Source organism: Amborella trichopoda, chromosome 7 (genome assembly GCF_054954075.1).
Source record: "Amborella trichopoda isolate Santa Cruz 75 chromosome 7, AtrichopodaSantaCruz75HAP2 v2.0, whole genome shotgun sequence".
NCBI classification, from domain to species: Eukaryota; Viridiplantae; Streptophyta; class Magnoliopsida; order Amborellales; family Amborellaceae; genus Amborella; species Amborella trichopoda.
This window is the reverse complement of record NC_142342.1, coordinates 44,073,891-44,094,464: the sequence shown is the minus strand read 5'-3', so window position 1 is coordinate 44,094,464 and position 20,574 is coordinate 44,073,891. Positions and strand designations below refer to the sequence as shown.

At 34.8% G+C, this 20,574-nt stretch overlaps 2 protein-coding genes across 7 annotated transcripts; one reads left to right on the top strand and one right to left on the bottom strand.

The window, feature by feature from the left end:
- The first annotated feature begins 5,239 nt into the window (after positions 1-5,239).
- Positions 5,240-10,401, top strand: LOC18423114 (clathrin light chain 2). The gene is made up of 3 exons (XM_006827741.4): positions 5,240-6,031; positions 8,638-8,791; positions 9,356-10,401. The coding sequence occupies exons 1-3, from the start codon at positions 5,574-5,576 to the stop codon at positions 9,824-9,826; spliced, it is 1,083 nt and encodes a 360-aa protein (XP_006827804.1). The 5' UTR covers positions 5,240-5,573; the 3' UTR covers positions 9,827-10,401.
- Positions 10,402-11,170: 769 nt separating this feature from the next.
- On the bottom strand, positions 11,171-18,873 carry LOC18423150 (cold-responsive protein kinase 1). 6 transcript variants are annotated; one of them, XM_011627286.3, is made up of 7 exons: positions 18,673-18,873; positions 16,340-16,471; positions 15,136-15,256; positions 13,768-13,978; positions 13,087-13,324; positions 11,949-12,099; positions 11,171-11,750 (listed from the first exon to the last, which is right to left on the bottom strand). In XM_011627286.3, exons 3-7 carry the CDS (start codon positions 15,136-15,138, stop codon positions 11,394-11,396), a joined length of 960 nt encoding a protein of 319 aa, XP_011625588.1. In that variant the 5' UTR covers positions 15,139-15,256; positions 16,340-16,471; positions 18,673-18,873; the 3' UTR covers positions 11,171-11,393. The 6 variants fall into 6 exon arrangements, with proteins under 6 accessions (XP_011625588.1, XP_088727736.1, XP_088727735.1 ...); XM_088871610.1 differs by having other exon boundaries at positions 13,087-13,308; positions 13,758-13,978; positions 15,141-15,256; XM_088871609.1 differs by having other exon boundaries at positions 13,087-13,316; positions 13,760-13,978; positions 15,141-15,256.
- Between the last annotated feature and the right edge of the window lie 1,701 nt (positions 18,874-20,574).

The following is a 20,574-nucleotide window of genomic DNA, read 5'->3' as shown; positions in this document are numbered from 1 at the left end:
AAGCCTGGTGTTATTGCTTCAGTCAGATTCAGAGTGCTTTGGGTATGCTTCGGCTAGTAAAGAAAAAATTATATAATTGTTTTTTTCATTATTTGTATATATATATATATATAGGAAAATGAACGTGTGAGCAATTGGGCTCACAAGTAAAAATGAGCTCAACAATTCAGATTCAATCTGGGTCGATCTGTCGATCACGGATGCTCGAAGGTGTTTGAATTTTAGTTTTTTTTCTACAAATTCAAATCACTTAAAATTTTAGATGTGTATTTATAAAAAATAGGTGAATTTTTGAAAAATATCAAAAAAATATTTTACATGAAAACAATTCATCAAAATACCCCCGTAAAGTTTTGGAGGTATTTTGGTCAATTTTTATTTTACGGATTGTTTTTTTTTTATATTTTTATTAGGTGTGGCTTGATGAGTAGAACATATGTTTAAAATTTCAAGTGATTTGGATATGTAGAAAAAAAAATTTAAAATTTCAATACTATCAAACATTTGTGATCGTCAGATCGGTTCAGATTCAATCTGGGCCGTTGGGCTTATTTTTTCTTGTGAACCCATTGGCCCACAGGATCACTTTCCATATATATATATATATATATATATATATATATATATATATATATATAAAATTTATACTAAATTTTTAAAAAAGTTTGAATTCTCAAATCGGTTGAAGTATCCAATTGCTTTATTTTTCTCATCAAATTGAAGAAGACTCTGAAGCGAATCTGATAGAATTGGTATAAGCTACAACTTCAAATGTAATTTTTTTTTTTTGTAGATTGTTAGTGGGTTGAGTAGGTTATATCTAAAAATTTTAGGGTTGAGCAAGTATTACAAATATTTTAACATGAAAAAGCAAAGTAAAAAGTTTATATAAAGCCAAGGATCTAAACAATCAAAACAAGGCGTGGATCAAAATTTCACTAGAAGAAGTTGATTCGATGGCCAAGAATCCTTAAATCGATCATCTTGATTCCAAGATATATAGACATGAGAAAAAATGGTTTCAAGTCTTCAAAAATAGTGCATAATGCATTTTATGGATTGTCAATTATCACGATTTTTAAGTGGGACACGGTTTCTATGAGTCTATGTAAAAATGAGTCACCGCTTAAAAATCTATTTTTTAGATGGGTTTTTTTACCTAATTTTTAAGGGAAAAGTTTATATAGAGCCTAGGCTCTAAACAATCAAATTAAAGCCTACCTCAAAATTTTCACTAGTAGAGGTTCTTTTGATGTCCAAATATCCTCAAATTAATCATCTCAATATCAAGATGGGTGGACTTGAAAAAAAAATGGATTCTAAGTTTTAGAAATAGTGCATCTTGTAACGTATTTTTGGGCCATCAATTTTTAAGTTATTGAAGTTTTTATAGTTCTGCTCGATGTACACTATTTTTTAAGCTTTAAATTTTATAATTAAAGATGAAAATATATTTTAAGGCTAGTCCAAGATTTCCAATATTGAAACCACATTTCTCTACACGATCTGAAGGTAGGCTCTAATTTGATTGTTTAGAACCTCGGCTCTATACAAACTGCACCCAATTTTTAAAGACATGTAATATCTAATATGGAGATAATGAATATGAAAACTAAATAATTTTTTAAAATTAAAAATAATAAGGGAAAAATTTATATAGAGCCGAAGCTCTAAATAATCAAATTAGAACCTACCTCAAACTTTCACTAGAAGAGGTCGGTTTGATGCTCAAATTGATCTTCTTGACATCAAGATGAATGGACATGCGAAAAAAATAGATTTCAAGTTTTGGAAATAGTATATTTTTAGACCATCAATTTTCAAGATTTTAAAGTTTTCATAGATATGTCGATCTACATTATTTTTGAAACTTTAAACTTTATAAATAAAGATGAAAATATATTTTACGGATATCACAAAGATTTCTTGCATTGAAACCACATTTCTCGATACTATTTGCAGGTAGGTTCTAATTTGATTGTTTAGAGCCTATGCTCTATACAAAATGTACCCAAATAAAAAATTTATTAATAAAACATTTGGACCGGTAGTTTCAATTATTTTTAGATGGACCACCTATTTGCATCCATTTTTAAGATAGATGCCTTATACCTTGGGGACTGTAAATGTAGAAATACAGTCCTGGCCGCATGAAACAATTTTCTTTTCAAGTGCTCATAGATCTGCTTGATCCACACTATTTTTGAATCTGTAAATTTTATAATTAAAGAAAAATAAATTTTCAGGCCATCACCAATATTTCTAGTACGGAAACACCTTTTAACACTATTTGAAGGTGCGTCTTACTTTGATTTTTTAGAGCCTTAAGCTTATACAAACCATACTCAAAAGCAAATGTATATTTAGAGGTTAGTTGATATAAAGCCCAGTACAACACTTGTTAGGAGGTGGTAGTTAGTTGAAGTGGAAGCCCAAAAAAAAGCAAAGGGTAAGCCCAAAAAGACATGGTTAGAAGTAGTAAGAAAAAATATAGACTGATAGTGGAATATGACCCTTAATAAAGCATATTGATAGACCAAAATTCGTTAGCTCTTGAGAAATGGCTTTGACAATGAAAGTTTGTATAAGGCATCAACTTTTTGTGAAAATAAGGTTACAAAGTTCTACATCATTTATCTTGCGTAATATAACTTTGATTCGTGTTTTAAAACATTTCCAAGTCTATACTTTCCAATTGGATAGACAATAAAGATAGGAAAAGCTTTCTATGTTCCCTTACGGCATAGAAGTTCTATCCTCCTCCTACCATCTAGCCATCTATTTTTTATCAAGAGAGCCACTCACCGTTTAATATTAAATCCGACGTCTCAAAGTATTTTATTTTTAGTTTTTTAATACAAATTTTTGAATATGAAATTTGGTACGTGCCATCTTCTCATTGGGGTGCACCGATAGAAAAATATTAACAATAATTTTTTGATAAACTATAATGATCAAAATACCCCTTGAACTTTTTAGGAGTATTTTAATCATTTTATTTTATTGAAAATAATTTTTTTATATTTTTCATTAGTGCAAGTTTAATAGAGGAATGGACATCCAAAATTTGGCGTCAAAATAGTTTATAAAAAAATAAAATAAAAATAAAATAGTGTAAAGACATGACATTGTGATTGGGGCAATCTTAGCCTCCATTATAAAATAGACGATTGGATAAGAGGAAAAATAGAACTTCTATGTTATAAGGAGAACCTAAAAAGCTTTCCCATAAAGATAAACATTATTCTTTGTTTTTGAAAGTTAACTTGCGTATCCCTATTAGCCAATAACAACTTGCTTGATGTAATTTAATGTAATAGGTGCATGGTACTTCAAATAAATTAAATTATTTTCATTTCTCTTGTATTGTTGGTTGGTACATTGGTGTAGGACAAATTCTAAAAAAATAAAAAAATTGTTCTCATATAAGGCTCTAATGTTTGTTTGCTTCTAAGGTAATAACCAAAACTAGAAATTGTAATATATGCAAAGCAAAAGAAACTTCAAAAACAATAAAGAAAAGAGCTGGAAGTCTTCATTGTTCAACACAGGAAAGTCAGTTGTTGCAAAAAGGGGAAAACAGGGAATTAATTTTGATGCATCCCCGATTGGTCAATTATTGATTTTATACAACAGAAAAGATGAGGAGGTTGGAAATCTCGCCTACTACCATTATGAGTATTATAAAAATAATGATTTTTAAAATTTAAAATAAATTATTTATTTTATTTTTAAATTATTTCTGGACCACATTTTTCATTTTTTTAAAATTATATATTTATAAAATTTTAATTCCTTTTTCCCCAAAATCATGATTATAGTCAAGATCCATTCATAAAATGGATTTGGATTTTGAAAGGAGGCCACAATGACAAACAAAAGCTTTTCCTTCCAAAGCTCAAAAAAAAAAAAAAAAAAAAAAAAAAAAAAAAGGAAAATTGTTGCATGAGAATAATGAATCGGGAGATGGGGGACTCGTTCCTACAATTAGGTTTCCCGTATCATAAAACATCCATCTTGAAGATGGATTCCAATAGGTGGTCCCTCAGAAAAATATTATGATAAATGGGCTAAATATTTTTTTTTATAAAAATGTTATTTTCATTTTTTAAAAATATTTGTTTGTTTGCATATTAGTGATATCTATGGTAGAGATTATATATTTCTAAAAAGTAGATCCAAAATCCATCTAAAAAATACAATTTTAAGAGGGGACTCATTTTTACATGAAAGTCCCAGGCAAAACCATGTCCAATAAAAAAAAAGAGAACTTTCTTCTTCTTTTGGGTGTCTTGAAGTTCTTGTAAGTTCTAAGTTTTATTAAAAAAAAATAAGGAAAAAGTTTCCATGCTTCTCCTACAGTATACAAGTTCTATCCTCTCCCTACCATTCAGCTGTCCAATTTTGATCAAGAGAGTCGCTCATCGTTTGATCTTAGATCCGATGTCTCAAAGTATTTTATTTTTGGTTTTTTTAATACAAATTGTATGAATATGAAATTTGGAACATGTCATCTTCTCATTGGGACGCACCTGTAAAAAATATTAAAAATAATTTTTCGATAAAATATTTTAAACAATTTTTTGATAAAATATTTTGATCATTTTATTTTATTGAAAATATTTTATATATATATATTTTTTAATGCAAGTTTAATAGAGAAATGGACATCCAAAATTTGGTGTCAAAATAGTTTATAGAAAAAAAATTAAAAATAAAATAGTATAAAGACGTAATATTGTGATTGAGGCAATCTTAACCCTCTATTCAGAATGGACGGTTGGATAAAAAGGAAAATAGAACTTTTATGCTGTAGAAGAAGCATAGAAAGCTTATCCAAAAATTACAACCTGCATTTAAATCTTCGTCTGGAAAGCACTTTCGATAATGAAAATCTCCATAATAGATCTAAAATCAATTTCTAACACTGAAAATAAGATTTGAAACTTAAAAAAAAAACATGTATTGCATATAGATGTATGAACACTTATTTGTGGGGAGAAATAGACCGTATAGATATTTCATTACAATATATATTATTTTTAGAACTTAAAATCCTATTTTGTTTTTATAACCATTTTTCTAAAGAAACGAAAGGAAAGAACGGTTTTTGGATGGTCGGAGAAGCTGGAGTTTTTCCTGGTCATTAACACGAAAGAGCGGCCGCATTATCGTCATTTCATCGATATAAAGGACGAGGGGCCTATCTTATCTCTCCCATTTTGAAGACCAGCTCCTTGATCCAGAGTTTCCCTCTCTTCAAACCACTCTGATCCAGCTTTCTCTCTCTCTCTCTCTAAGACGCACTTGATTTCATCATTTCTCTTTCTCTCTCTAAAATCAGCCTGATTCACCATTCTCTCTCCCTTGCACTCTGATCCGTCTTTCCATTCATTTCATCATTTCTCTTTCTCTCTCTAAAATCGACCTGATTCGCCATTCTCTCTCCCTTGCACTCTGATCCATTATCTATCTCTCAAAGTCCCTCTGATCCATCCCTCCGTTCCATCCTCTCTCTATCTCTCGTTTGGATCCTTTCTCGACATTGTTACCGTGTTTGTCTCTCCTGAAACATGTCCGGATTCGACACTTTCAGCCATGATGGGGAGGAGCCTAGGGCTTCATCTCGCCCATTCGATGATGATGGCTACATTGGCTACGACCCCCGCCTTCCGTCTCAGCGCTACAATTCCTCCTCTTTCCCCACTTTTGCAGACGATTCCAAGGATTCCACTGATCTCCCACTTGAGTATCACGGAACCTATGGTGATGATGAGCTCCCCGTTGAAAGCTCATTAGAGAACCCGTCTTCTCCTCCTCCCATTCACCATTCTTCTTATGGTTACCATTCGGAGGGTCATCACCACGAGGCTTCGGAGTATTCGGGGTTTCAGGAAATGTCGGATTCGAATGGGAATGTTTATGGGAGTGGGGATTACTCTGATGGGGTCTTTGTTTCTGATGGGCCAGTTCTTCCTCCACCCACTGAAATGCAGCCTGAGGAAGGTTTTATTCTTCGCGAATGGAAACGGTAACATCTCTTTCCCTCCATCTCTTGAATAATTAGGTTTGCTGATTTGAGTTTGCTTGTTAATCGTGTCTTCTTGGTTTTGAAATTTTCGTTTTGTACTTTTGTGTTTTTTTCCCGCTTTCTAGGAGTTGGGTTCCTTGATTTTTGTTTCGTTTGTTGACGGGTTCTTGTTTTTTTTGAAAATGTGGGATGTGATTATTATATCCTGTGACGTTTTTTAGGAGTTGCGTTATTAAATGTCAAAATTAATTACTGGATTCTGTGCTTTGAAAACGAGAGTGGAGCATGAAATTCTGTGAATAGAGGAAGTTAGAAAAGAAGTCCACATATTAGATTCAGGATGAAACTATTACTATTTATGAAACATTGATGAAACTGAGAGAGATTTAAGTTCTGGTCAATTTGAGGGGTGAATATTCAGAAATGGTTCTGGATGTGGGAGCTGGACCTGGACCTTAGTGGTTTGGTTTGGATGAATCATTTGTAGTTTTGGTTAGTGGTATGATCCAGATTATACTACATCGAAACCACATCTAGGACTTATCCTAGCTGGGCAGCTTGACCATTTAATAAGCCGATTTTTAATTAACATATATCTGGAAAGAAAATAAATATAGGGCATTGAAGAGAACAAAAATGACGACTGGTTCGCATCCATAGGCTATGTAGCTACAAGGGCTGAATTTTGATTGGAGCCTCACATTGGACAACTTTGATGTTGTGTTTCAGATGCCTATAGAGCACAAGATGGTGAAATCCATTTGCCATTTCATCCATGGGAGTCTATTGTCATCTATCTCTTTTTCATTTACCTTTTTTTTCTGGCATAACTTAACACTGTATGAAATTATTCTTCAACGCCTTCTATTATGGAAGAGAATTATAGAAAGAGAATTATAGGCGGGACTGATTCTGAGGTGGTCGGGAAATCTACTTATAATTTTTTCTGAATTATAACTGTTTTCATGCCTGTAATGGGAGTAGAGCATGGGTGGAAGTGGGAAGACTTCGATTTGATTGTTACAGTTATTGTATTTTTATGAGCCATGAAAAGGATAAGAATTGCAGTTTGTGTTCATCAATGAAATTTCACCTTTTCTCAGAATAAAAGATGTTGGAATCAAAACAAAGTTATTATCGAAAGTGTTACAAAAAAAGGTGAAATACGGCACCATACAAATTGAAAATTTGAAACTTGAGTAGCCTAAAAGACCACTGATCCTATAGATTAAGTCCTGCTGAAGAGCCTCATTATTCTCACCTTCCCATTGAGAAGGTATTATGTATCATGATGCCTTTTGTTTTAGGGGAATCAGGGTCTGATAAGATTTGAATCCACGACCAGAGGCTATTATGGGTCCTCTTTTTTTCTTTTTTATGAAGAAAAATCATGAGTCCTTTTTGTTACTACAAAAAACGATACTTTTTTATTTTAGAGAGGTTTTTATTTTGGGAAAATATAGAATGAGACTATTTACCTTTGGTAAAAAGTGGTCACATGAATCTTGACCATTGGATGAAATTGGGTGGCTGCAATTATTCCATTGGCCAAGCTTAAACTTCAAAAGAAATTTTCTCAAACTTTGTGACATATCCAAGCTATCAAATTTCACATCGGATGGTTGTAAGTAATTGTGGCCATTTTGCATCAAAGGTAAATGGTCTCATTGTATACAATCCCTATTATTTTTTGTGTTTGGGATGGGAGGAGACCATGAAACCGTGGCCCTTGTATATTATACACTAAGTTAAGTGACTTAACCTCGAAAGCTGTCATGATCTCTAAGGTTGTCGAACTTTGACATGGTTTACTGTTCTCAATGATGCTGCCTATCGTGGGTAGATTTAGGCAGAACATGAATACCATTCTTTTAGAAATGCGGCCTCATCAGGTGCCTCAAGGGCCTTGCCTAAGGCCCATTCCATGGGCAATATGGTATTTTCCCGATGTTAATAGGGTTAGACAATTGGGGGAGTTTTAACCTCCCCTCCCTATTGCTCCTTAAGTAATGTTGTTTTTGTTCCTCTTTTTTGAGAAAAAAAAAAAAAAGTCAACTTTTTTAAATCTTTAAAATAAAATAAAAAACTGAAGTTTGAGAAATCATTTTTAAGTCTAAAATTTTCTAATTTGATTATTGTGAAATATCAAGAGAGGTTACAAGGGGGATTTTGACTGACTTATTTTTTTTAAAAAAATGGTATGAAATGGATTGATTTCTTTTAAACTTTGGTTTTTTCCGTTTCCTTTTTTAATGTTCATTTGACTGTACATACACTTACTATAAAATATAAAATTTATTTGTTTGGCCACATACATTATATATATATGTGGCATTGTACACAGTATATGAGCATAGCTGTATGTCTTATATACATATATACTGACTGATATACTCCCCTTGTCTGCCTAGGTGACACCTAGTACTTTTTACAACATTAATTAATACATCCAAACGGTTGAAAGATGTTACAAAATACTTTGTTTGATTTGTGTATTATAAATAGTTCATGGCACTTCATGCTTCATTTTTAGTTTATAAATCTTCCTGAGAAGCTTGCAGTTTCCTACTAATGAAATGGGATACTAATAATTTATACTCGTGCAGACAGAATGCCATCCAGCTTCAAGAGAAAGAGGCAAGGGAAAAGGAATTGCTGAATGAAATAATTACCCAAGCTGATGAATACAAACGGGAATTCTATGAGAAGAGGAAGGTTAACTGCGAAACCAACAAGATCAACAATCGCGAGAGAGAGAAGGTGAAGGCAGAAAATTTATTAACTCATGAGTTATCTGTCCTGTCATAGTGTTCTTTGGGGATAATCTGCATCATAAGATGGGCCTTAACGGTCTATATACAAGTCTTGGAATAATAATAGAAAAAGTATATGATGAAACTATTTATCTTTGGTACAAGAAGCTCACATTCACCATTAGCAATTAGATAGGTAATCAGGCATCTGGTAGTTTACCATGGACTGCACAAACAGTGTGAAAATGTTTTTCGAGCTTTATGTAGGGAAATGACACAGTTCTAGCTACCCAATTTCACATTTGATTACTAGGGTGATTGTGACTTCCTATAATAATATCTGAGAAAAGGGAAAACATGAACTCCTTGTTAAGACTTCCATCCAGGGACTGCATGGGTCTCACTTCTTTAAATGGTGAATGGATGTATTGTCTGGACCAATTTTGATATTCACATTTTTTACACTTATAAATTTAAAATGCTAACACTCATATCCATGTCTATGTAATTCAGGACCTTGTTATGTAAATATTGCTTGGATTGAACAATTTCTTGCATTGTTTTTGTCCAGCTCTTTCTAGCAAATCAGGAGAAGTTCCATGCGAATGCAGACAAGCAGTATTGGAAGGCAATTGCAGAGCTTGTCCCCCACGAGATCTCAAGCATTGAGAAGAGGAGGGGTAAGAAGGAGCAAGAGAGGAAGCCTTCCATTGTCGTGGTTCAGGGGCCCAAGCCCGGCAGGCCTACTGACCTTTCGAGGATGCGTCACATCCTATTGAAGCTCAAGCACACCCCTCCACCCCACATGATCCCTCCTTCCCCACCACCCGAGCCTAAGCCTGAAGATGCTGCAACACCCACTGAAGCTGCAAAGCCCAATGAAGAGGTCCCAACTAAGGAGCCTGAACCTGAGCCCAATAAGCCCAAGCCTAAGCCCGCTCCTAAGAAGGCCGATCCCAATCCATCACAAGCAGCTCGCAGAGCCCCTAAAGTCGAGGATGTCATGCAAGATGCCCCTTCTGAGCCTGAAGCTGGTGCTTGAGGAGAAGTCCACTTCGTTACACGTATTTTCTACCATTCTTTTCGGGAAAGTATACAATAGGACCATGTATCTTCGATGCAAAAAGTTCACAATCACCCTTTCGTTGTCAGGTGTGAAATTGGACAGCTAAGTGGGTACCTTTGAGTACTCTAGAATTCTGAGGCCAATTATCCAATTTTACATCTCACAGTTTGGCGTGTTAATGACCTTTATGTAAGAAAGCATCGGTCTCATTGTAGACAGGCCCTTTTTTTATCTTTTTTTTTTTTTTTGATATTTTGGTTTTTGGAAGTGCCTTTGTTTTTTCCTGGCCTTCTCATATTTCAGTCTAGGGTTTAGTGCTACTCGTAGTGAATAAGAACAGATTTTTTTGTTTTTTGGTGCTCTTGGCGATGCGGAGCTTTTTTTGTTTTTACAATGGTTTTACTTGCAGTTGCACTGATGGGATTAGAAAGGTTCGTTTTAGAGTAGCTTGTGTTCCTTAGGTTTGGAAGGATACACTTTAATTTTCTTGCAACTATTTAGGGATGCTATGTGGATTCTTCTAACAACAATAACATAATCCTTTCATATGATGTCAATGATTATAACCCTATAATTAGTGATATGTTAGGATTTGTGGTGACTCTCTCTCTCTCTCTCCTTCTAAGGCTTGAGTTCTTACAGATCTGGATCAAGCTGATGGCTTGCGTTGTTGAGTCTGAAAGACCTTTTTCTGGTGTTCTTTTTTAAAATTATTTTTATTGGCATTTTCATCAGGGCCTTAGGACAAACAAAATGTGCCTAAAGTCCCCAAAATAGGTGAGGATGGGCTAGGGCAGTCCCTTGGGTTTTTCTCAATAATATCCATCGAAATATTTACAAGTATAGAAAGAGAATCGAGGGGATAGGAATCGGCTCAAAGCTAGGTGGTCAGCGTCGGATAATATTTGTCTATGAAATAATGATGGTTAAGTTCTTTTTATTAAAAAAATTTCACGACAAAGCTGGCTCGGTTGTACATAACAAATAACACAAATTTTTATTCAACTCAATACCACACTATATACAAATCAAAGCATTGGCAGTCCGGAATTCAAAATTTTCCCTTTAACCAATCATCTCTTTAACAATAGATACAAGACTTAAGTTTTGAAAGGGAACATAATGTGTTCCCCTCTATGCTTTGAAGGGTCTCTTCTTGCACCAATAATTCAAGGGATTATCTACAAGGAGATTATTTATCTTTTGTACATGGAAGTTATAAACATTACACTCATTAGATGTCAAATTGTATGGTTTGGGGTGAGTCATGAAGTCCGAAATTTATTTATTTGTTGGGAATTTTGTATCTATCAATCACACTTTTATGATCACACATTTTGAAATTGAAGGGACAAGAATAATTGTGACATCTATGTACAAATGATAAATGGTCTCTTTGTAGACAATCCCATAATCTAAATGGAGACATATAAAAGTATCATTCTCTAGTTGAACTTCTAATAATTATTTCTCCATCGCCACAAACATTCCCCTTTATAGTAACAACAATATGAATACATTATCACCTTACTACTTCCCATGATCACCTAGGCATTATCTCAGTAAAGCTCATTGGAGAGCTGAGGAGATTAGTTGCAGATTTAGCAGAGGAAGTAGAGGGGATGGGGGTTTCCGAATTACTGGAATTTGCAGGTCTGAAATCTCCTTTGATACCCATCAAGTCTTTGACCAGGCCCGGGGCCATGAGAATCTTCTCGTTAAGACGAGTATGGCTAGAGAGCATGGTCACCACTTGCTTCATGTCGGGCCTCTGTTTACAGGCAGCTTGTGTGCAAAAGAGAGCGACTTTGATGAATCTGAGGACCTCTTCTTCTGGGTACTCTTCGAGCTCTGGATCAACTAGCTCTAACAATCTTCCTTCTTCATACAATTGCCATGTCTATACACAAAATTTTGCAAGAATGTTGCCAAAGAGTGATGGTTATTGCGAATAGTTAAATAAGCGAATGGAAAGCATCTCTACAAGTAAGTCGTGGACTTATGTATCTATATCATTCTAACATAAATGCCGATGAATCACTATGAATAATTGAATATGATCAGATATTATCATGATGGACAAACTTGAAGAACTTACCCACTCAAGGAGGAATTTCTGCATTGCTGACCAGGTTGCCTTTGCACTGCTTCTTCCACTAATGATTTCAAGTATAAGGATTCCAAAGCTATAGACATCAGCTTTCTTTGTTAGCTGACCGCGCATCGCATATTCTGGTGCCAAGTAACCACTGCAAATAGATCCAGTTAAGCATAGTCCACGGTTCTAGCTCCACCAAAGCAAAAGCTTATAGGTTCGCACTACATTGATCATAATTTATACTAAATGGTCATAGCACTCAACTAGCATCTAGAGTGACAAGTAGAAAGGTGACGGGGATTAGAGAATCTGGAAAATAGCATCTCTCCAAAATTATCAACCTCAACAAACTGGTGAAATGTCAATAACTAAAGGTAAAATAAAAATGTTGATATCAAGGATTATTTTCAATATGAATATAGTGACTTGCATGTTTCAGTTAATAATGCCTACCTAAATTTAAAGATAAGGTAACATCTTGTGATGAGACCACCACACATGGGTAGGGTATCATTCTAAATTATAAGTTCTTACATAATAAGGCTTCCAACACACCAAGGTGTTATAGCTCCTTGATGTATGTCTTGAAAATGAGAACTAAACAAGTGTCTACGCCAATGCTTAGAATTTTTTAAAATCTTATGAAAATTACTAAATTATACTTGCAAGTTTTTGAAGGAAAATATTTGAATTCATTGATCCAACTGAATATACAAAATGGTTAACCTTCCAATGTAATTCTGAGGTTTCTCTCCACTTCAGCAATAAATTCTTCACAAACATCACAAGTATGATTCTGAAAGTTGAATAAATGAATAGGGCTGACCAAGTGACTAATAACTTTCTAATAGATTCCAATAGATAGACAGAAGATTCTAAGAGGAGAAAATCTTAATATGTTACAAATCTATGTACACATAATGCTATAAAGAATCCCCACGTGTTTCAAAATTTAATTTTCCCTTCTGAAAGTTAGAAAGAAATCCAATGGATAGAATTAAGGGCATGGATAACAATCAAAGTCTACTATCAATCAAAGAAAACAAGCTCCAGAGAAAAGAAAAGGAATAAAACAGAGATGTAAGTATACAGATGCTTGAAATTAAGATTGAGTCACACAACAAGATAATCTACTTACACTGTTCCTGCTACTCTTGTACTTATGTGAGTAATATTATTTGGGAAAAGCTTTGCCAGACCAAAATCTCCAATTTTAGGGAGCAAGTCCTTGTCGAGGAGAATATTACTAGCTTTAATGTCTCTGTGCACTATATGTGGTTCAAGTTCTTCGTGAAGGAAAGCAAGACCATTAGCAGTGCCCATACAAATTGCAGATCTTCTATTCCAGTCTAGCTCGATCCTTTTATTCTCCGGTCCTGCAAAATAGAATTATGTCGATGCCTGTGTTTTCCTCTTAATTTGTTGAGAACTCTCAAAACAGTGTTACGTGAACACCAACTCGATCCCTACTATTGTCAAAGGTGTCTAGCAAATTGGCTTAAAAAGCCAATATGGCTGGGCACATCCATGCTATTATTATTTACAAATAAAATATTATATTTTCTTATATACATAATATAATTTCCATTTATCTAGCACATTTAAAGTGGATGGGGCCGTGGTAGAGGATTGGAAAGTCGGTTCAGAAGGCTTGAGTTGTAGCTCTAGCATGGCTCCCCCCAGTTTTTTATTTAACTCCTTATATACCCAGGCGTCGACACATGTTGGAGACTGAATATGTCGACACACAAAACCAGCAAAGAGATAGTATCACAGTAACACTGGCTCTAACATGGTAGTCAATTGCACACATTGTTACCTAGTAACGCATATGCAAGACTGTTGTTTTCCACGTATTCATAGACTAAAATCCTGTGGTTCCCTTGAACACAGCAGCCAATCAAAGTGACCAGGTTTGGATGTCTAACATCAGCAATCATATCGATCTCGGTTAAGAATTCGTGAACTCCTTGCTTAGATTCAGCAGATAGTGATTTCACAGCAACTTCTGTCCCATCCCTTAGAGTTCCCTGCATTTGGAAATGACAGGAATTAGAAATATAACTTATGCAAGTAACGTCTAGTATCCATGAGGAGGACTAGAGAAAGCATCAAATATACAGGCCATCAATTTTCCTTCTTCAGAAGACAATATACGAGCCTTTAATAATGGATTTTAAGAGCTGTAAGTGTTTATGTTTCCCAAATGAACATGCCTATGAACTACAATGATTTATCCCGTGCAAAACCTGACTTGTTCATTATCCTATAACAAGACAAGCCAGAAAATAAATTCCTATTTATTTGGAAAATTATTAAGATAACTGTGCCATTTCCAGAAAATTCTGAATTCTGCAACTAGTCCTTTTTGCCCTTTTTAGAAACATGATTCTATGAGTAGTTTGGTTTGGAACTTAGGACTAAATGAAGAAAAAATCCAACCGTCCCACTTAAATTGAAGAATTTAGTAACCAAAAATGAATTCCTCTTTTATTAGAAGTTAAAAATTGGGACCTAAATGATTATCTGTATATAAATACAGAGTGATCATAACTAATAAGTGCATGCATGCCTTATGAAAGCATATCTATGCTTTTTTGCCGACAAAGAAAAGTATAAAAGGGTCATAGCTGTCGGCTCATTGCAACCAGAAAAGAAAATCGTACACTCAAATCCACTGAAATTTTACCAGCACGTGAATCATTCAGTTGTCTTCCTTGTCTGTATGTATACAGCTAACATCACTGTTAGATTTGCAATCCTCCAAGGGCAATGCAATGCCTTGACAATCTATCTATTGAAAACAAGGGAATCCCTTTCCACTATTAAGTGCCAAGATAATGATCTCAAGAAAAAGAATGGTCCATATAATGGTTCACCTCTTCTTCTGCCTCTGTACAGAAAAACCAACCTAACCTCTCCAGCGTAAGCTTTCTTGGCAGCTCCTAACTTCCTGTAGTTTAGTGCAATTTCTTGCTCTCAAAATGTATTCAGCACAACCAATGACCACCCCCTCCCCCCCCCCCCCCCCCCAAAAAAAAAAAAAAACATCATTACCCCAAGTATCAAAGGAGATTTAATCAAGTATGGTGGGTATGATCCATACAGTATGTTTATTGTAGCATAGTATATTTCCCCACAACATGAAAGAATGAGAACTTGTGCATTAGAAGAGCTAGCAACTAACCATACCCTATAGACTGTTCCAAAGCCACCTCGACCAATCCTATTACTTGGATGAAAGTTCTTTGTGGCAGACCTCAGTTCAATGTAGGAAAATAGCTTGATATTCTTGGGAGATAAAAGTCCTGGCCAAGAAGAAATAAATAATATAGAAGATGGTAAGTGCCTAACAGTAAAAGAACAAAGTGAATAAAATGAATTACCTCATGCATGGATATTGACATAATCAAACTTATGATTTGTTCCTTATGTAAATTTATATACTAGCACAAATAAGAAAACATATAAATCTCAATAAATTACTACGAAGAATTTCCATTTTTTCAGTCATCATTTATTATACTTTCAACTAAGATGCCATGATAGTTTCATAGACTGGGTCCTACCTTAACATTGTATACGTCCCACTCACGGAAATCACACCGCTCAAGTTGTAAAATGTAACAGTAGTCAATTAGGTTGGGTCCAACTTTAACATTATGCCTCCCATTCAAGTAGTAAAGAACGTATTCAAATTTTTAACCCATCAACTAAAGGTTGAACGCATAACCTCCGTCTAGAAGTTCACCACAAGAAACAAACTCTACATAAGAACTTTTAAAAAAATTCTTTAAGTAAAAAACAAACTGCATGCACAAAGTTCTGGATTCTAATGTCAAGGTCATGGCATCCACTGGTACAAGATTTCATATGCTGACATTCCTTTGATGTGGCTACTACTCGAACAATGAATCAGGTGCCAAATGGGGCTAGACCCTAAAATGTATAAGCCTGTCAGCAATTAATGAATGAAGTAATAGAACTTGGTGTTGAAGGTCTAGTATGTATGCTCCCGACCATGAGATGGAATTTAACCTAGAGAATCAGCAAACTCAAGCTTCGAGGACTAACTTGTGTTTACCGAAGTATGATATACCTAGAGTAGAACCCACTACCATGGCACTTTCCACCAAATTTTTACAAAGTAGAAATTAAGAGCGGTTGTTGAAGTGAACACTACGCTCAGACTGATGATTTATCAAGAAACTTGTCTTAGCTACTACAAAGAGGCAACAACACTAATTCAAGTCTCAAATCCTGAAAATTCATCATTGCTAATTGCAATTCAGAAAAATGAAACAATTGTAAAACCATAACAGCACAGATGGTACTTAAATAGTGCATTCAACATCACTTAGACAAGCACAACTGTTTAACACTTTCCATACCATCTACTGTTTGAGTTGTGTCCCTTGTTCCTGCCAAGAACCCACCAAGGCAGCAAAAAGTCATAGTTACGTGAACCATTAGCTGCCCCTCTAAAGCCAGAAGCACTTTCCAAAATGCAACTTAAAACAACTCTGCAAGAAATAGAAATGCTTCAGATCCGTCATTGCATAGCTTATTAGAATCATCAAAAAAATAAACATGGCACGCACACTATGATGAAGCAGACAGATTTTCCATGTAATATGTTAAAATAAGCCATGACTTAGAATCGTATAAATGAGCATAAGTCATCTTACAAGTTCTCCTGACTCAAATTGCAGCCGATTTGGACATGAAGACCTATGAAAATTTAAATATACTTTGGTTGAATCCCAATTTTGCTCATTTAATTACTAGCAATCTTTTTATTTAATAATGGCCAATATTGATTGCTCTGCATCGTTAATTTAGGCTTCAAATAAACATGGGTATGCATATGACCATCAGTATCCCAAAAGTCATCATAATAACGTAGTCAGTGAATCCAAAAGTCAGAGATCAATTAAAATCTTAGAAATAAATGAAATTATTAGAAAGGAATGGATAACTCCCGTAGTTCAAGTAGACCCTAAAGTTTTACTTTTATTTTTCTTATTTTTCTGTTTACCCATTTGTACTTGCTTAGAGAACCTTAGCATGCACTTTCCCTTAAGAAATGGTCAACTACTCACTCTACAATGGAAGCAAATGACTGGTGAGAAATGCTAGGAGTATGAACGCCCAGGTCTGTTGCTGCACAGTTATGTTTGTGACTTCGTGTTGTTGCGGCTCTTACTGAGACTTGTTTCGTCATTTCCCCAGTTTCCCAAGAAGGGTGTGATTCCATCATATCAAGCATGTCGAGTAGACAATTTGTTCAGTCGATTGAGTGTTCCCCTTATATCTATTAAAATATAGGTAGATTCATGTTTAAGGACATAGACGTCATGAGAAAGTATATAATAAGACCATTTATCTTTGTTAAAGAATGTCACAATCACCCTTGGTCACCATATGTGAACTTGAGATGTTGGACGCATGCCATTGACTGCAAGCAAAGTTTGAGAAATGTTTCTCAAACCTTGTGCCAAAAATGTGACACACCCCTAGCTGCCTTATTTCACATTTGATAGCTAGAGGTGATCATGACCTTTTTGTATGAAGGGTAAACGATCTTGTAGTATGTTATCATGTTATTATTAATAAATTTGTAAGCCTGATCTTGTAGTGGTAGGACTTAAATGCAGTCAGTGAGCCATGGGGTTCAAATTCATCTAGAGGCCAATTCATGCAATTTATTGAACCTAACTGTCCCAAAAATTTACTTATTAAAAAAAAAAAAACAAAGTTTCCCAAAAATCTAGTGCCAACTGAGTTGATGATAAACTTGCAATCTTGATTGTCACAGTGAGGGCTGCCAACTGGGCCGCACTTTGGCTTTGACCAGATATGGGCTACACTCTAAGGCCCCACAGGAGTGGCCCAGGGAAGAGGACTGTTAGGCTCGAACAATTTTGAGCCAGGCTTGGGCAAGCTCTAGCCCAGCACCAAAAGAAAAATTATATATATATATATATATATACACAAAATTAGGCCCAGGCCCAGCAAGATTTGATCAGGCAGGGTTCGGGCTCCAACTGAGTACTTCAGGATGGTGGGTCACCCTAGCATGATCTCTTGAGTTTCATTCCTACCATAGGTAGGAACCCCAAAAAAAAAGAGTAATTTAGGTTAGGTCAAAGCCGCAAGTTGCAGTTTGTTTCTGTGCCCAAAAGTTTAAGACTGGGCCTGTATATTTGGTTCGGCCCATTGGCAGCCTCAGCTACCACATCAATTAATTCTTGAGGAATTCTGTTCGGATACTAAGTAATTCCACAGATTCAATAAGTGAACAGCATATGATTCTAATGAGCATACGGTGCTTATAAAACAATTACATCAATTCAACAAGTTGGTGAAAGCAAGAGGATCAGTTAATTCAACAAAAAGAGATCTTATTACTAAAGGAATTGACAATCAAATAGGAGGTTCTCAACCCTAAGGAAACGCAAGGAACATCAAAGAATCAATCAAAACACTCCATAATCAAAATTGTCAAAACTCACATATCCTCTTCAATATCACAAAACAAATGCTCCTCATGATCCAACAGGTTAGAGAGAGATTTAAACAGAGAGCAAATTGAAGCATACAGGTAATAGACGTAAATATTGATAATAATTGAGAAAGAGAGAGAGATAAAGAAAGAATCACTGGCATTAAAAAAATAAGAGAAAAGAAAATAAAAATGATACCGTTCATTTGAGGCACTTACCTTCAAAGTTCAGGAACACAGAGAAGAAAACGAGCTTAACTCAAAAGCCTCTCTGTGCTCTGGCCCTCCCCAAAATGACACCTAGAAATTAGCCCCAGAAATTTAACAGCGAGAGAAATTGAACAGTAAGAATCGGCGGAGGGAGAAGACAAGCGTCACTAAACCCTAAAAAAAAAAAACTCAAGCGTTCAGCCGCCCTCCAGCCCAAAAAAAGGCATAGAAAGTCCACAAAAGTGAACAAATGCTCTCTCTTCTCTCTACAGCAAAGGTAAGAAACAGGAAGGAAGCCATGGATACGTAACAGAAGAAAGCTTGGATTTGTTTGTTTTCTGTACTTTCCCACTGTAATGAAAGCGACGCGAGGCCCATCTCCCATTCATCCAGATTCAATGTTTGATTATTTTTTTACCGGGAATATTTGAAAACTGCACGTGCGTCTGGGTTTGACATTTTCTTTTTCCGGGAAATTTCGAAAATGACACAAATACCCTTTCAATGAGTGTTCGATATATATTTTTGTTGGAAAAAGTTTACGGATGCGCCTAAAAAATTTATTGGAAAAATTTATTTTAATATTAAAAAACCCTCTAATTGAGCATCTCGACATCGAGATATATGATTATAAAAGAAAAAAAGATTTTGAATCCTAGAAATAGTGATTCTTACAACAAATTATCTAAACCATCTATTTTTTAAAATTTCGTATGTTTATATATCCACTTGATTTTAACCATTTTTAGAGTTTAAAATTTTATAATTAGATATGAAAATAGTTTTTAAGATAATCCTAAAAATATTTTACATCAAAATTGTATGTTATGATCAAAATTGCAACCTTATTGAAACCACACCCATTTTTTATTAAAAATCGTTGAAATGGTCAAATTTGAACCACCTCAAAGCTCATACAATGAAATAAACAGAATAAAGGAAAATGAAACCTCATCCATAGATAAATGAAACTTTTCATCATCAATAATTTTAAGAGCAATTCACATGTCCTCCTAAAGTTCCCTTATTTAAGAAACTCTTGAATTTTTTATGTTATAATATTTGTATTTAACTTTTACTTTTTTAAATGACAATACTACCCCTACTTTGAATCTCGAGGATACGTTTACACTTGGGATAAAGCACTTGGACCTCTTCTTGAGTGGTTATAAAACTTAAAAATAATGCGAATCTTGGAAAATTTGATGTACTCTAAACTTTGAGTTTAAAAAAATCCAAAGTTTTCGTGCTGGAGGCTACAATAAACTTCGGATTTCAAGATCTAAAGTTGTCTAATCTTAAGTTTTATTTACATACAATAAGCCTGCTCATTGCCATCGAGACTGACGATTTTGAGAACCCAAAGTAAGGGCGGTTTGGGAAAAAAAGAAGACAAATAGGTATGAACGTAATTGTTCAGTTTTTTAGAGAACTTTTCAAACAATGGTAAATTAAAGGGATATGCACATAAATTATTCAAGGTGGAACCAAAATAAAATATCTTTTGGGATGGTTTGCGCATCGCAACAATTCCAAAAATTCTTCTATAACGGTACCTCTTCAATATTTTTTTTTAGAAATTTGGACAAATTGCCCTTATTCCGAATACATAATGGTGAAAAAGTAAAGACATTGTGGCAATTTGAAATCATTTGAGTCAAAATCTTGCCTCAAATTGGAACCCATAACAAAGCATTTTGGTAAGTAGCCTCATTTAAGACACTTGAGCTTTGAATCCCAAACCCAAAATGACCTCTGTTAAAAATATGTTTAGAAAATCAAACATCGAATTCGTGTGTTTTGAAAACAATCTATATAGGAAAGGGCTTGGGTTGTGGTGGTAGCACTGTTGTACGTAGTTACCATGTTGTGGTTTCTAATCATGCTGACACCATCCACTGACACCTTTAA

Excerpts from the sequence above, each read along its gene's own strand:
- LOC18423150 (XM_088871609.1), bottom strand. The coding sequence starts at position 16,418 with ATGGTTCACGTAACTATGACTTTTTGCTGCCTTGGTGGGTTCTTGGCA. Across the intron at positions 15,257-16,339 it reads CACAACTCAAACAGTAGATG|GACTTTTATCTCCCAAGAAT; the intron begins GTATGGAAAGTG and ends CTTCTTGGCCAG. Across the intron at positions 13,317-13,759 it reads ATGCGTTACTAGGTAACAAT|AATAAAAGGATCGAGCTAGA; the intron begins GTGTGCAATTGA and ends GCAGGACCGGAG.
- LOC18423114 (XM_006827741.4), top strand. The coding sequence starts at position 5,574 with ATGTCCGGATTCGACACTTTCAGCCATGATGGGGAGGAGCCTAGGGCT. Across the intron at positions 6,032-8,637 it reads ATTCTTCGCGAATGGAAACG|ACAGAATGCCATCCAGCTTC; the intron begins GTAACATCTCTT and ends ATACTCGTGCAG. Across the intron at positions 8,792-9,355 it reads ACAATCGCGAGAGAGAGAAG|CTCTTTCTAGCAAATCAGGA; the intron begins GTGAAGGCAGAA and ends GTTTTTGTCCAG.